Source organism: Somniosus microcephalus, chromosome 4 (genome assembly GCF_052327205.1).
Source record: "Somniosus microcephalus isolate GS21.2 chromosome 4, FLI_Smic_1.0, whole genome shotgun sequence".
NCBI classification, from domain to species: Eukaryota; Metazoa; Chordata; class Chondrichthyes; order Squaliformes; family Somniosidae; genus Somniosus; species Somniosus microcephalus.
Window position 1 is genome coordinate 649,036 of NC_140990.1, and position 15,619 is coordinate 664,654.

The following is a 15,619-nucleotide window of genomic DNA, read 5'->3' on the forward strand; positions in this document are numbered from 1 at the left end:
CGGAGCAGGCTTGAGGGGCCGAATGGCCTACTCCTGCTCCTATCTTCTATGTTTCTTTGCTTCCTGTCTGCCAACCAAGTCAGTACCTTGCCCCCAATCTTCGCTGCACTCCCTCCATGGCAAAAACATCCTTCCTCAGATAAGGCGACCAAAACTGCACACAATACTCAAGGGGTGGTCTCACCAAGACCCTGCACGACTGCCATGGCCGCCCTCTTGACCCAGCATGCGCGGCGGTTGGGAATACGCCCTATCTGCGGGCCGGGAGGTGCTGAGTGCGCATGTCGAAGTGGCTGAGCGTGCGCAGTGGCGGGGAGAGGGGGCGAAAGGTCCGGACCAGGTAAGGAGCTGCCCCAGGGTGAAAATCAGCAAAGGCCCGAGCAAAAAAAACAATTCCCCTCGGGGAGAGGGATGGCGGGGCTTTGCTAAACGTCCAACACAGCCTGGGGATTGCCAATGTGAAAGCCCTCGGTGAGGAGGGGCCCGGGTTGACACATTAAGCGGATCCGCCGCCGCCTGTCGCTGCCCTGGGCCCGATCCCATTGCGCAGGCGCAGCGCCCGCCAGCCGCCGAGATAGAGCGCTTTCTGGCGTGCGGCGCATTGTGGGTAGCTTGGCCGCCATTCATCCGCCGCTTTCAGAGGGGCCAACCTTCACCTCTTTAAGAGTGGCTGGCATGCTGCTTATCTTACTGGATTCGTAATCCACAGACCTCGAACTGACAAGAACATAAGAATTAAGAGCAGGAGTAGGCCATACGGCCCCCTCGAGCCTGCTCCGCCTATCAATAAGATCATAGAAGATAGGAACAGGAGTAGGCCATTCGGCCCCTCGAGCCTGCTCCGCCATTCAATGAGATCATGGCTGATCATCCAAATTCAGTACCCAGTCCCTGCTTTCTCCCCATATCCCTTGAGCCCTTTAGCCTTAAAAAATATATCTAACTCATTCTTGAATACATTTAATGAATTGGCCTCAACTGCCTTCTGTAGTGGAGAATTCCACAGGTTCACCACTCTCTGGGTGAAGAAATTCCTCCTCCATGGCTGATCATCGACCTCAACTCCACTTTCCCGCCCGATCTCCATATCCCTCGATTCCCCGAGAGTCCAAAAATCTATCTATCTCAGCCTTGAATACACTCAAAGACTCAGCATTCACAGCCCTCTGGGGCAGAGAATCCCAAAGACTCACAACCCTCTGAGTGAAGAAATTCCTCCTCATCTCAGTCTTAAATGGCCGACCCCTTATCCTGAGACTGTGCCCCCTAGTTCTAGACTCTCCAGCCAGGGGGAAACAACCTCTCAGCATCTACCCTGTCAATCCCCCTCAGAATCTTGTATGTTTCAATGAGATCACCTTTCATTCTTCTAAACTCCAGAGAGTATCGGCCCATTTGACACAACTTCTCATCATAGGACAACCCTCTCCTCCCAGGAATCAATCTAGTGAACCTTCGTTGCACCGCCTCCAAGGCAAGTATATCCTTCCTTAGATAAGGAGACCAAAACTGTGCCCAGTACTCCAGGTGTGGTCTCACCAAGACCCTGTACAGTTGTAGCAAGACTTCCTTACTCTTATACTCCAACCACCTTGCAATAAAGTCCAACATGCGATTTGCCTTCCTAATTGCTTGCTGTACCTGCACGCTAACTCTCTCAAAGCTGTCAAACGCTGACAATTCATCTGTCAAAACATTTTCAACAGATGAAGCGTCATACGCTGATGTCATCTGTCACCGGCTTTCCCTTAATTGGCCGGTAAGCCCGTTGGGCAGGCTTAACAAGGCCAATCAAGGGAAAATAGCGTGCGTTGGTCAGACGTCGCTGGGGGCGGGACTGAAGCCCGGAAAGCAGAAGTCCCGCCTCCAGCACGTCTCCATTGAGAAAATCCAGCCCATAGAGTCATAACGGCACAGAAGGAGGCCATTCGGCCCATCCAGTCCGTGCCGGCTCTCTGTAGAGCAATCCAGTCAGTCCCACTCGCCCGCTCTATCCCCGTAGCCCTGCAAGTTTATTTCCCTCAAGTGCCTATCCAGTCTCCCCTTGAAAACATTGAGGGGGAAAAATTCGGTTGCTTTGCACCTCGCGTTAGCGCCCTAAGGGGGCGCAAAGCAACTAGCGCCCGGGCGCGGCACCGCCAGTGCCTCCTGCGTAATTTAGCAGGAGGTTAGCAGCGCCGGTAACTGTTAGCGCCCCGTGGCGCTGCGCCGCCGGTGATGACGTCATCGCCGTGCGCAGCGCCCCACTCGTGCCCCGGCCGTGATCTTCGGTAGCGTCCCCTGACCGACCGCCGGACGCTATGTCCGACAGGGTCAGGGGCGGCCTACCTGTGGCCGGAGCGGCGCAAATTAAAGGGGAGGTGCCGGGTGGCCATTTTTGTTGCTGACCGCCTGCCAGCTCCTGCCCCCACCATTGAGGTCCCCGGCCTCCTCTGAAGCGCCTGCGGAGTGCCGGGCTCTTTTGCCGGCACTCCGATCCCTGGTGGCCGAGCGCGGCACGTAGCGCTGCAATATTCCCTCGCAGCGCCCCAAGAGGGAGGCGGGGTGCTTCTAGTAGCGCCCCACTTCCCTCTCGGGGCGCTACTGATGAATTTCGGCCGCGGGAGCGCAAATTTTTTCGGTGCGCTAACTAGCGCAGTTGGCGCCCCAGCGGGGGCGCGACTCAATTTTTCCCCGAGTGTTTCCGCTTCCACCACTTCCGTCGGCAGCGAGTTGTGGGTCACGGGATGTGGGTGTCACTGGCAAAGCTGGCATTTATTGCCCATCCCTAATCGCCCTTGGGCAGGTGGTGGTGAGCTGCCTTCTTGAACCGCTGCAGTCCGTGTGGTGAAGGCAGTGACTAGTGGGGTACCGCAGGGATCGGTGCTAGGACCCCAGCTATTCACAATATATATTAATGATCCAGACGAGGGAACTAGATGTAATATCTCCAAGTTTGCAGACGACACAAAGCTGGGTGGGCGTGTGTGCTGTGAGGAGGATGCCGAGAAACTCCAGTACGACTTGGACAGGTTGGGCGATTGGGCAGATGCATGGCAGATGCTGTATAATGTGGATAAATATGAGGTTATCCATTTTGGTGGCAAAAACAGGAAGACAGAATATTATCTGAACGGCAATAGATTGGGAAAAGGGGAAGTGCAACGAGACCTGGGTGTCCTTGTGCACCAGTCGCTGAAGGTAAGCATGCAGGTGCAGCAGGCGGTTAAGAAGGCAAATGGTATGTTGGCCTTCGTAGTGAGAGGGTTTGAGTACAGGAACAAGGATGTCTTGCTGCAGTTGTACAGGGCCTAGGTGAGACCACATCTTGAGTATTGTGTGCAGTTTTGGTCGCCTTATCTGAGGAAGGATGTTCTTGCCATGGAGGGAGTGCAGCGAAGATTCACCAGACTGATACCTGGGATGGCGGGAATGACGTATGAGGAGAGATTGGGTCGATTGGGCTTATACTCACTGGAGTTTAGAAGAATGAGAGTGGATCTCATTGAAACTTATAAAATTCTAACAGGACTAGACAGACTAGATGCAGGAAGGATGTTCCCGATGACGGGGGAGTCCAGAACCAGGGGTCACAGTCTAAGGATAAGGGGTAAGCCATTTAGGACAGAGATGAGGAGGAATTTCTTCACCCAGAGAGTGGTGAACCTGTGGAATTCTCTGCCACAGAAGGCAGTTGAGGCCAGTTCATTAAATATATTCAAGAAGGAGTTAGATATATTTCTTCAGGCTAAAGGGATCAAGGGATATGGGGAGAAGGCAGGGACAGGGTACTGAACTTGGATGATCAGCCATGATCTCATTGAATGGCGGAATAGCCTCGAGGGGCCGAATGGCCTACTCCTGCTCCTATCTTCTATGTTTCTATGTAACGTAGATTTCAAGCAGGGAGGAGGAAGAAGCAAACCAAGCACTAGGGTTTATTTCTAGAGGGATAGAATTGAAAAGTAGTGAAGTTATGCTAAACCTGTATCGAACCTTGGTTAGACCACACTTAGAGTACTGCGTACAGTTCTGGTCGCCATATTATAAAAAGGATATTGAGGCACTGGAGAGGGTGCAGAGAAGATTTACAAGGATGATACCAGAAATGCGAGGGTATACATATCAGGAAAGGATGAACAGGCTGGGTCTCTTTTCTCTTGAAAACAGAAGGCTGAGGGGTGACCTAATAGAGGTCTTTAAAATTATGGAAAATGTTGATAGAGTGGATACAGAGAGAATGTTTCCACTTGTGGGGAAGAGCATAACTAGAGGCCATCAATATAAGATAGTCACCAAGAAATCCAATAGGGAATTCAGAAGAAACTTCTTTACCCAGAGAGTGGTGAGAATGTGGAACTCGCTGCCACAGGGAGTGGTTGAAGCGAATAGTATCGATGCATTTAAGGGGAGGCTAGACAAGCATATGAGGGAGAAGGGAATCGAGGGTTATGCTGATAGATTTAGATGAGGAAAGACGGGAGGCGGCTCGAGTGGAGCATAAACACCGGCATGGACTGAAATAGCAACAGAAAGTGCTGGAAACACTCAGCAGGTCCGGCAGCATCGAGGAGAGAGAAACAGAGTCAAAGTTTCGGGTCGAGGACCCTTCGTCAGAACTGGAAAAGGTTCGAGAAGAGAGATTTTTAAGCAGAGGCAGGGAGGAGGGGAGGAACGAACAAAGGGGAGGTCTGTGATAGGATGGAAGAACAAAGGGAAGGTCTGTGATAGGATGGAAGAACAAAGGGAAGGTCTGTGATAGGATGGAAGAACAAAGGGAAGGTCTGTGATAGGATGGAAGAACAAAGGGAAGGTCTGTGATAGGATGGAAGAACAAAGGGAAGGTCTGTGATAGGATGGAAGGCAGGAGAGATTGACTGACAAAAGGGATGATGGTGCGAGGCAAAAGGAGAGGTAATGGGACAAGTTAAGAAACAAAAGATGGCTCTAGATGAGGTGTGAATGGCGATGGCAGAATCAGTAACAACTGCCATATGGGAAGACATGGGGAAAAGAAAAATATAAAATAATATAGGGGCCGAGGTTATGGTCTGAAATTGTTGAACTCGATGTTGAGTCCAGAAGGCTGTAAAGTGCCTAATCGAAAGATGAGGTGCTGTTCCTTGAGTTTACGTTGAGCTTCGTTGGAACAGTGTAAGAGGGCGAGGACAGAGAGGTCAGAGTGGGAGTGGAGCGGAGAATTAAAGTGACAGGCCACCGGAAGCTCGGGGTCACGCTTGCGGACTGGCATAGACTGGTTGGGCCGAATGGCCTGTTTCTGTGCCGTATAACCTATGGTTGTGTCGAACAGGGAATAACGGCTTTAAAGGAACGAGAGGGGAAAGGATTTTCACATCGAATCTAAAAGGATTTGAGTACAGGAGTAAAGAAGTCTTACTGCAATTACATAGAAGCATAGAAGATAGGAGCAGGAGTAGGCCATTCGGCCCCTCGAGCCCGCTCCGCCATTCAATGAGATCATGGCTGATCATCCAAATTCAGCACCCTGTCCCTGCCTTCTCCCCATATCCCTTGATCCCTTTAGCTTTAAGAAATATATCTAACTCCTTCTTGAATATATTTAATGAGTTGGCCTCAACTGCCTTGTGTGGTAGAGAATTCCACAGGTTCACCACTCTCTGTGTGAAGAAATTCCTCCTCATCTCTGTCCTAAATGGCTTACCCCTTATCCCTAGACTGTGACCCCTGGTTCTGGACTCGCCCGCCATTGGGAACATCCTTCCTGCATCTAGTCTGTCTAGTCCTGTTAGAATTTTATAAGTTTCGATGAGATAGGGCCTTGGTGAGACCACACCTGGAGTACTGTGTACAATTTTGGTCTCCTTACCTAAGGAAGGATATACTTGCCATTGAGGGAGTGCAACGAAGGTTCACGAGATTGATTCCTGGGATAGCGGGACTGCCGTATAAGAAGAGATTGAGTAAACTAGGCCTGTATTCTCTTGAATTCAGAAGAATGAGAGGAGATCTCATTGAAGCATACAAAATTATTACAGGGCTCGATCGGGTCGATGCTGGGAGAATGTTTCCCATGGCTGGGGAGTCTAGAAACAGGGGCCACAGCCTCAGGATAAAGGGTCGGCCATTCAGGACTGAGATGAGAAGACATTTCTTCACACAGAGGGTGGTGAATCTTTGGAATTCTCTACCCCAGAGGGCTGTGAAGGCTCAGTCATTGGGTATATTCAAAACAGTGATCGATAGATTTCTGACTAGTAAGGGCATCAAGGGATACGGCGATAGGGCCGGTGAATGGAGTTGAGGCAGAAGATCAGCCATGATCTCATTGAATGGCGGAGCAGGTTCGAAGGGCCCAATGGCCGACTCCTGCTCCTATGTTCTTATGTTCTTAAAATTGTTTGTTCTGAATCTCTGTACCGACAGTAATGGCCTTTGTAAACTCATTTCACAGGGTATCAGAAGGGAAGGATTCGCAGACAGGAAACTCAAAGAAAACCTCTGACAGATTCGCTCGATTCATCAGGACGCGAAGACGCTTTGAATATGGGAGGAAGATTGTGCTGGCTGTGGGAAAAGGTTTAAAACCTGAGTGAGACTGGAAAAGCTCTGAGAGACACACACACACACACTCCCCTCGAGTGAGAGTGTTCCAGTGCGCTGACTGCAGGGACAGTGAGCCTCGAGCAGTTACCAGGGGAGAAACAGCACACATGTGGAAAGTGCTTGAACTGCTTCAGGAGGCAGTGGGTCTGCTCCCCCTGTGTGTGTGTGCGCACGCATGGGAAGATATTCACTCAGTCCTCCCAAACCTGCTGCAACACTAAAAAAAGAAGACTTGCATTTCTATAGCGCCTTTCACGACCACCGGACGTCCCGACGCGCTTTACAGTCAATGAAGTACTTTTTGGAGTGCAGTCACTCTTGTAATGTGGGAAACGCGGCAGCCAGTTTGCGCACAGCAAGCTCCCACCAACAGCAATGTGAGAATGACTTTCAGTGATGTTGATTGAGGGATAAATATTGGCCAGGACACCGGGGATAACTCTCCCTCTGCTTCTTCAAAATAGTGGCCGTGGGATCTTTTACGTCCACCTGAGAGAGCAGACGGGGGCTTCGGTTTTAACGTCTCATCCGAAAGACGGCGTCTCCGACAGTGCGGCGCTCCCTCAGCACTGCCTCTCCGACAGTGCAGCGCTCCCTCAGTACTGCCCCTCCGACTGCGGCGCTCCCTCAGCGCTGCCCCTCTGACAGTGCGGCGCTCCCTCAGTACTGCCCCTCCGACAGTGCTGCGCTCCCTCAGTACTGCCCCTCCGACAGTGCTGCGCTCCCTCAGTATTGCCCCTCCGACAGTGCTGCGCTCCCTCAATACTGCCCCTCCGACAGTGCGGCGCTCCCTCAGCACTGCCCCTCCGACAGTGCTGCGCTCCGTCAGTACTGCCCCTCCGACAGTGTGGCGCTCCCTCAGTACTGCCCCTCTGACAGTGCTGCGCTCCCTCAGTACTGCCCCTCCGACAGTGCGGCGCTCCCTCAGCACTGCCCCTCTGACAGTGCTGCGCTCCCTCAGTACTGCCCCTCCGACAGTGCGGCGCTCCCTCAGTACTGCCCCACTGACAGTGTGGTGCTCCCTCAGTACTGCCCCACTGACAGTGCGGTGCTCCCTCAGTACTGACCCTCTGACAGTGCAGCGCTCCCTCAGTACCGCCCCTCTAATAGTGCGGCACTCCCTCAGTACTGCCGCTCCGACAGTGCGGCGCTCCCTCAGCACTGCCCCTTGACAGTGCAGCGCTCCCTCAGTACTGCCCATCTGACAGTGCAGCACTCCCTCAGTACTGCACTGGGCGCGTCAGCCTAGATCTTTGTGATCGAAGTCCCTGGAGCGGGACTTGAACCCACAACCTTTTGACTCAGAGGCGAGGTGCTGCCTGCTGAACCGCGGATGACAGTGCAACGCTAAAGACTTGACGCTGACAAAAGAGCTTGAAATTCCCCGACTGTGCGCGGGAAGAGCTTTCGGGGTGCGCCCGGGGAAATGGCGGACGGCGAGGGCGTCGACACAGCCGGGGGGCCGTTCAGCTGCTTGCAGTGCGGGAAGCGGTTTCGCCGATCGGCCAACCTGCTGACGCACCAGCGAGTCCACACCGGCGAGAGGCCGTTCACCTGCCCTGCGTGCGGGAAGAGCTTCGCTCAGTCCTCCCACCTGCTGAGGCACCGGCGAGTCCACACCGGAGAGAGGCTGTTCCCCTGCTCCCAGTGCGGGAAGCGATTCACTCAGTCCGGCCACCTGCTGAGGCACCAGCGGGTCCACGCAGCTGGGGAGAGGCCGTTCCCCTGCTCCCAGTGCGGGAAGCGGTTCGTCCGCTCGTGCGACCTGGCGGCCCACCGGCGCCTCCACGTGGCGGAGCGGCCCTTCAAATGCTCGGTGTGCGAGCAGGGCTTCCCGCGGTCGTACGACCTGCTGGCCCACCGCCGGGTCCACACCGGGGAGAGGCCGTTCCCCTGCCCGGTGTGTGGGAAGCGGTTCGCTCAGTCCTCCTACCTGTCGACCCACCGGCGCATCCACACCGGGGAACGGCCCTTCAAGTGCCGCGTGTGCGGGCGGCGGTTCGCCGACTCCTCCAACCTCTCGTCCCACTGCCGCACACATGGGGGTGGAGGGGTGGGGGCGGCCCTTTAAGTAATCCCTCCTGCGGGGCGGGCTCCGTCCATCCGGCCTACCTGCTCCTGTGAAGGAATAGCCACGATTCAGAGAAACACACGATACAGGAAACTTTTTTATCCGGCACCAACGAGACCGGCGTGGGGCCGGTTTATCAAAAAGTCCGGATTACAGAGAGGTATAGTTAAAAGGTATGAGAGCTCCGTACACAGCAACAAATCCAGGCTTCCCTGTTGCTTAGCAACAGGTGCAGGAACTCCGGCCACAGACCAAGCGTCCCTGTTGCTTAGCAACAGGTGCAGGAGCCCCGGTTACACGGCCACAGATCCAGGAACGGCCACTAATATGAAGTAAAACCTGAACCTGCTCCTGAATTTTGCCGGTTAACGAGAGATTTCCGGTTATTTAGGTGCTGGTAAATCGAGAGTTTCCTGTACTATGAACAGAATTCTAATATTATTAATAAAAGACATACTGGGTTTAAGACACAAGTCTCAGCAGACACAGGCTGTAAACTGAAATGCAGGCTTCTGAGATAAAGATCAGTTGATAACAAAGTTGTAAACAAGCTTTGAAATGGGAATTCGTTAAGTATTCTAAAACAATGAAAGATTGAAACAAACCATTGGTGCTTCTGAAAGGTCTACGGTTTGCAGCGAACACAATGGGAAGACCCAATTTAGGTGTTGAGAGCTAACACGATAAAACAGAAATACAAACATTAAAAGAGGCATGAGCCTTTGAAAACATGACATCAAGTAAAGAAACATCTGCTGGTCAAATAGTTTTATGTTAAACTTGGATGACGAAACACGATTAAATATGAAACATAGAAGATAGGAGCAGGAGTAGGCCATTCGGCCCCTCGAGCCTGCTCCGCCATTTGATGAGATCATGGCTGATCATCCAAATTCAGTACCCTGTACCTGCCTTCTCCCCACATCCCTTGATACCTTTAGCTCTAAGAAATATATCCAACTCCTTCTTGAATATATTTAAAGACTTGGCCTCAACTGCCTTCTGTGGTAGAGAATTCCACAGGTTAACCACTCTCTGGGTGAAGAAATTCTTCCTCATCTCTGTCCTAAATGGCTTACCCCTTATCCTTAGACTATGACCCCTGGTTCTGGACTCTCCGACCATCGGGAACATTCTACCTGCATCTAGTCTGTCTAGTCCTGTTGGAATTTTATAAGATTCAATGAGATCCCCTCTCATTCTTCTAAACTCCAGCGAGTATAAGCCCAATCGACCCAATCTCTCATACTTTTTGCCCTTTTAGAACTGAGATGAGGAGGAATTTCTTCTCTCAGAGGGTCGTAAATCTGTGGCATTCTCTGCCCCAGAGAGCTGTGGAGGCTGGGTCATTAAATACATATAAGGTGCAGATAGACAGATTTTTGCAAGATAAGGGAGTGAAGGGTTATGGGGAGTGGGCAGGAAAGTGGCTTTGAGCCCAAGATCAGCCATGATCTTATTGAATGGCGGAGCATGCTCGAGGGGCCAAGTGGCCTATTCCTGCTCCTATTTCATATGTTCTTAACAGGCTCCAAGAGGTGAGTGGCCACCTCCCGTTCTGAAAGACCACTTGGGCCAAATGGCCTCTTGCTGTGCTGTAATGTCCATGTACTGCAGTCAGGTGGGAAAAGCAGGTGGTGAGGAGGAGACCGCTGTTGAGACCTTCCCCCACTTAACCGCGAGAAGCTTATCAATATCTGAATTGCCTGAAGATTGAGAAGAATTGGTTTTATTTTCCAATGAGCCTGCTGTACCAGAACCAAGGCTGTTCAGAATGATTTGATGTTGTGTATCTCAATTATCAGACTGCTAGCTTCTTCTTGTGTTTTCGCATCTGTGTAATTTTACCCTGGGTCAATAAATTCGCATTTTGGATTTAGCCTGAACACTCCAGTCTCAGAGTGTGGCAATTACCAGCTTTTCGGATAGAAAGGATGCCGTGGTTTCCGGGGAGTCAAAGTCGTTAACAGTAAATCCTATTCCCGGCACATGGAAGGTTTCCATTTGCCAGGTTTATTCGGGGAAATCCGCCTGGTTTTACTGAGCACAAAAGTTAGAAGTGTTGGGAAAACGCATGAATTTTAACAGACCCCAGTGGGTGGTTTGCCCTTGTCTGTTCGTCTTGTGCAGGACCAGGATAAGTGGGTACATTCGGGCTTGTTTATGTTGATCCAATGCAAAAATGAGACCTGTGCCAAATGCTAGCTCTTTGACTTGGGCTGTTTGCTGTAATCACAGAAGCCTACAGTGCAGAAGGAGGCTCTTCGGCCCATCATGCCTGTTGCTGGCTCTTAGAAGGAGTTATCAGATTAGTCCCACTGCCCCTCGCTCTTTCCCCATAGGTCTGCAAATGTTTCCATCACTGGCTCTGCGATTCTCGACATTTCTCAAAGGATTTACCCGGTTCCCTTTGCAAATGATGACGTGGTCTTGCAGTATCACAGGACAGAGGACTTTGCATTTCTATAGCGCCTTTCACGGCTTCAGGAAATCCCCCAAAATGTTGCGCAGCCAAGGAAGTGCTTTTGAAGTCATTAAGGAAATGCTGCAGCCAATTTGCGCACAACATGCTCCCGCAGACAGCAATGTGACAAATGACCAGACGCTCTGTTTTTTAAGTGATGTTGGTTGAGGGATAAATATTGGCCCCGGGAGAACTCCTCTGCTCTTCTTTGAATATTGTCCGTGGGATCTTTTACGTCCACCACGGACGAAGCCTCGGAAAGACGATGGTCCGAATGGCCTCCCTCGTCCATGATGATTATTGCTGACTGCACAGTTAAATGGAAGGGCTAGCCGCCCCTTTAAGAGCCTAACCCTCCCATTTTTTTCTTAATTGCCAGATATTCCTAATAAAAGCTCAGGAGGGTGGGGAATGGAAAATATTTGATGTTATTTGCTCCAAAAACTACAGGGTTGTGTAAATCCAGGTAGCTTTCTCCTTAAATTATTAATAACCTCCTCTGAGCGCTGACAAACCCCAGGTCTCTGGTCACACTCAATCTGCACAGGACACAGTCCCAGGGAGTTTAATCAATGGGGTAAGCCTAAGCCTTTCCACCATCTACAAGGCACAAGTCATGAGTGTAATGGAATACGCTCCAGTTGCCTGGATGAGTGCAGCTCCAACAACACTCAAGAAGCTCGACACCATCCAGGACAAAGCAGCCCGCTTGATTGGCACCCCATCCACCACCTTAAACATTCACTCCCTCCACCACCGCCACACCGTGGCTGCAGTGTGTACCATCTACAAGATGCACTGCAGCAACTCACCAAGGCTTCTTCGGCAGCACCTCCCAAACCCGCGACCTCTTCCACCTAGAAGGACAAGGGCAGCAGACGCATGGGAATGCCACCACCTCCAAGTTCCCCTCCAAGTCACACACCATCCTGACTTAGAAGTACATCGGCCAATCCTTCATCGTCACTGGGTCAAAACCCTGAAACTCCCTCCTGAACAGCACTGTGGGAGCACCTTCACCACACAGACTGCAGCAGTTCAAGAAGGTGGCTCACCACCACCTTCTCAAGGGCAACTAGGGATGGGCAATAAATGCTGGCATTGCCAGTGAAGCCCACATCCCATAAGCAAATATGAAAAAAAGCAAGGAGTGTGATGGAATACTCTCCACTTGCCTGGATGAGTGCAGCTCCAACAACACTCAAGAAGCTCGACACCATCCAGGACAAAGCAGCCCACTTGATTGGCACCCCATCCACCACCTTAATAGAGTCAAAGAGTCGTAGAGTTATACAGCAATGAAAGAGGCCCTTCAGCCCATCCTGTCCGTGCCGGCCATCAAGCCCTGTCTATTCTAATCCCATTTTCCAGCACTTTGTCCATAGCCTTGAATGCTATGGCATTTCAAGTGCTCAGCTAAATGCTTCTTGAATGTTGTGAGGGTTCCTGCCTCTACCACCTTTTCAGGCAGTGAGTTCCAGATTCCAACCACCCTCTGGGTGAAAAAGTTTTTCCTCAAATCCCCTCTAAACCTCTTGCCCCTTACCTTGAAACTATGCCCCCTGGTTATTGACCCCTCTACTAAGGGGAAAAGTTCCTTTCTATCTACCCTATCTATGCCCCTCATAATTTTGTACACCTCAATCAGGTCCCCCCCTCAGCCTTCTCTGCTCTAAGGAAAACAACTCCAGCCTGTCCAGTCTCTCTTCATAGCTGAAGCGCTCCAGCCCAGGTAACATCCTGGTGAATCTTCCAATGCAATCACATCCTTCCTATAGAGTGGCGACCAGAACGGCACACAGTATTCCAGCTGTGGCCTAACTAGCGTTTTGTGCAGCTCCATCATAACCTCCCTGCTCTTATATTCTATGCCTCGGCTGATGAAGGCAAGTATCCCATATGCCTTCTTAACCACCTTATCTACCTGTCCTGCTGCCTTCAGGGATCTATGTACATGCACACCAAGGTCCCTCTGATCCTCTGTCCTTCCTAGGGTCCGACCATTGATTGTGTATTCCCTTGTCTTGTTGTCCTCCCAAAATGCATCACCTCACACTTTTCAGGGTTAAATTCCATTTGCCACTGTTCTGCCCATCTAACCTGTAGTGTATGTACCTTTAAGAGGAACTATGATTTTTTGTAGCCCCTGTGTACTGTAGTACCGGTAGTGACCACTCGGGTATATAAGCCTGTATAGCGTCTTGTATAGTTAGTTCACCTCCAGACCTTGTTCAGTAAACACTTGTTAAATCAACTCCTGCATTCCGTGTCTCCATTAACACACATTCAACAGTGGCGACGAGGAGGAAACGAACTTACCTGCAATTTGGCAGCACCTCAAGGAGATCGATTCCTCAGTTGAAGGTCGAAGAAAAAAAAAAAAAAAACTGTGGTTTCACCAGCTAAACGGGGTGGTGGCAGGTAGTGCACTGATCCTTCCTGGGCGGCGGGCTGGGGCTCGATCGGGTGGCTCTGCAGCGGGGCCGTGCAGCGAGTCGGAAAGCAGAAGCAAACAGGACAGAGGGTGGAGCACTCAGGAGACGGCCGGCGCTACAAAGCAGGTCGGCGTTCGGACCAAGCAGAGGGAGGGGAAAGTCCCAGAGGGTCCGACGGGAATGATTCTCCAAGTGACGGAGAAACTGTATAAAATATATGTGTAAATAAAAAAAAAAATTAAAAAAAACAGAAATACCGCGAAAAGCTGCAGGTCGCAACGGGAACCGTGGAGAACAGCGTTGGCAGCAGCGGCAGCGGCGGGAAAGCGCAGGAGGTGCCATCTTGACTCGGCAGGGAAGAAGGAAAAGCGCGGGAGGCGCCATTTTTGATTTTCAGGATGCCTAAGACTGGCAATATTACTGCTTTCGATAGTGATATATAGGATTGGACCACATATGTGGAAAGAGTGGAGGTATATTGCAAGGCGAATGAAGTAGCGGATGATAAAAAGACATCGGTACTTCTAAATCTGATGGGCGCAAGGACATACGGGCTGTTACAAAACTTGATCACTCCAGCCAAACCGATGGACAAGAATTTTAAGGAGATTGTTGATACCCCACAGGAGCACTTAAACCCAACACCGCTGCTGATAGCGGAACGATTCAAATTCTTCAGGAGGAATCAGCACAAGAATGAAAGTAACGCTGATTACCTCACTGAATTACGAAAGCTGCCAAAGCACTGCCAATTCGGGGCAGGACTGGCAGATTCACTACGAGACAAATTCGTCTGCGGTCTCCCAAGCGAAGGAAGACAGAAAAGACTACTTTCTGAGAAAGATTTGACACTGGACAAGGCTTTCATGTGGCTGTATCATACAAAGCAGCAGCAAGAGGAGCTGCAGAGATACAGCAAAAGCCACAGGACTTCGGCACCCATGAAATGACACGGGGTTTCGAGAGATGTTATCGCTGCGGCAGATCCACCCATGACCAGAGGGACTGCTGGTTCAAGGACAAAGCATGCAGGCAATGCGGAAAGATGGGACACATTGCACGTGTATGCCGATCTGGAAAAAAATCCGCTGACAGTAAAAAGGTCAATAAGGAAAAGTACAGAAAGGTACAAATGATGACGGACAGTAGCTCCGAAGACCAGAAGAGCGATAGCGACTCCGGAAGCAAGAGACTAAGCTGTCTCAAATTACATAATGTAATTGCCAAAGAAGATTACCAGACCATTTGGGTTACCCTCACGATAGCGGAGTCCCCAGTTAAAATGGAGCTAGATACAGGATCAGCTCTGACCATCATAAGTTGACGGGATTACGAGCGGCTATTTCCGCATATACCTTTGAAAGACACATCCATTATCTTGAAGACATATACGGGGCAGAAAGTATACCCCAGAGGGAAAATAAGGGTGCCTGTTGTATACAACGGCAAGGAAATACAGAAGTTGTATTTATACGTTCTGCAAGATGGTGGTCCACCATTGTTGGGACGTGAATGGATCAGAAAAATACGTTTAGACTGGCAATCCATTCAGGCACTGACGGTGACCAGTAAGAAAAAAAATGATGATGACGTCATACCTGGACGATTAAAAGAAATCTTGGCTAACGCCAAAGAAGTGTTTCAACAGGAACTAGGAACCCTGAAAGGCACCACCGCCTCAATAAAAGCGGAAGATGCGGCAATTCCCAAGTTTTTTAAGGCAAGGCCGGAGCCATACGCAATTCGTCCAGCAGTCGAGGCAGAGCTGGAGAATTTGGAAAAAGCAGGCGTGTTATCCAAAGTAGATTGGAGTGAGTGGGCAACACCCATCGTCCCGGTCATGAAGAAAACGTTGAATAATGATAAATCTGAAGAACAGAGAAAAATTCGCATCTGTGGGGACTTCAAGGTGACTGTAAACCCAGTTCTTCACACGGTACAGTATCCTCTTCCGAGGATAGAAGATATTTTCGCCTCGCTATCCGGAGGGAAACGTTTCACCAAAATTGACTTGCCACAGGCATATCTACAGATGGGGGTTGAGGAGGCCTCTAAAAAGTATCTCACGATAAACACACACAAAGG

General features: G+C 50.7%; 1 protein-coding gene across 1 annotated transcript; it reads left to right on the forward strand.

The window, feature by feature from the left end:
• Positions 1-309: 309 nt before the first annotated feature.
• Positions 310-10,523, forward strand: LOC147117932 (uncharacterized). Its single transcript, XM_085984279.1, has 2 exons — positions 310-340; positions 6,413-10,523. Exon 2 carries the CDS (start codon positions 7,991-7,993, stop codon positions 8,633-8,635), a length of 645 nt encoding a protein of 214 aa, XP_085840405.1. The 5' UTR covers positions 310-340; positions 6,413-7,990; the 3' UTR covers positions 8,636-10,523.
• Positions 10,524-15,619: the final 5,096 nt, after the last annotated feature.

Excerpts from the sequence above, each read along its gene's own strand:
- LOC147117932 (XM_085984279.1), top strand. The coding sequence starts at position 7,991 with ATGGCGGACGGCGAGGGCGTCGACACAGCCGGGGGGCCGTTCAGCTGC.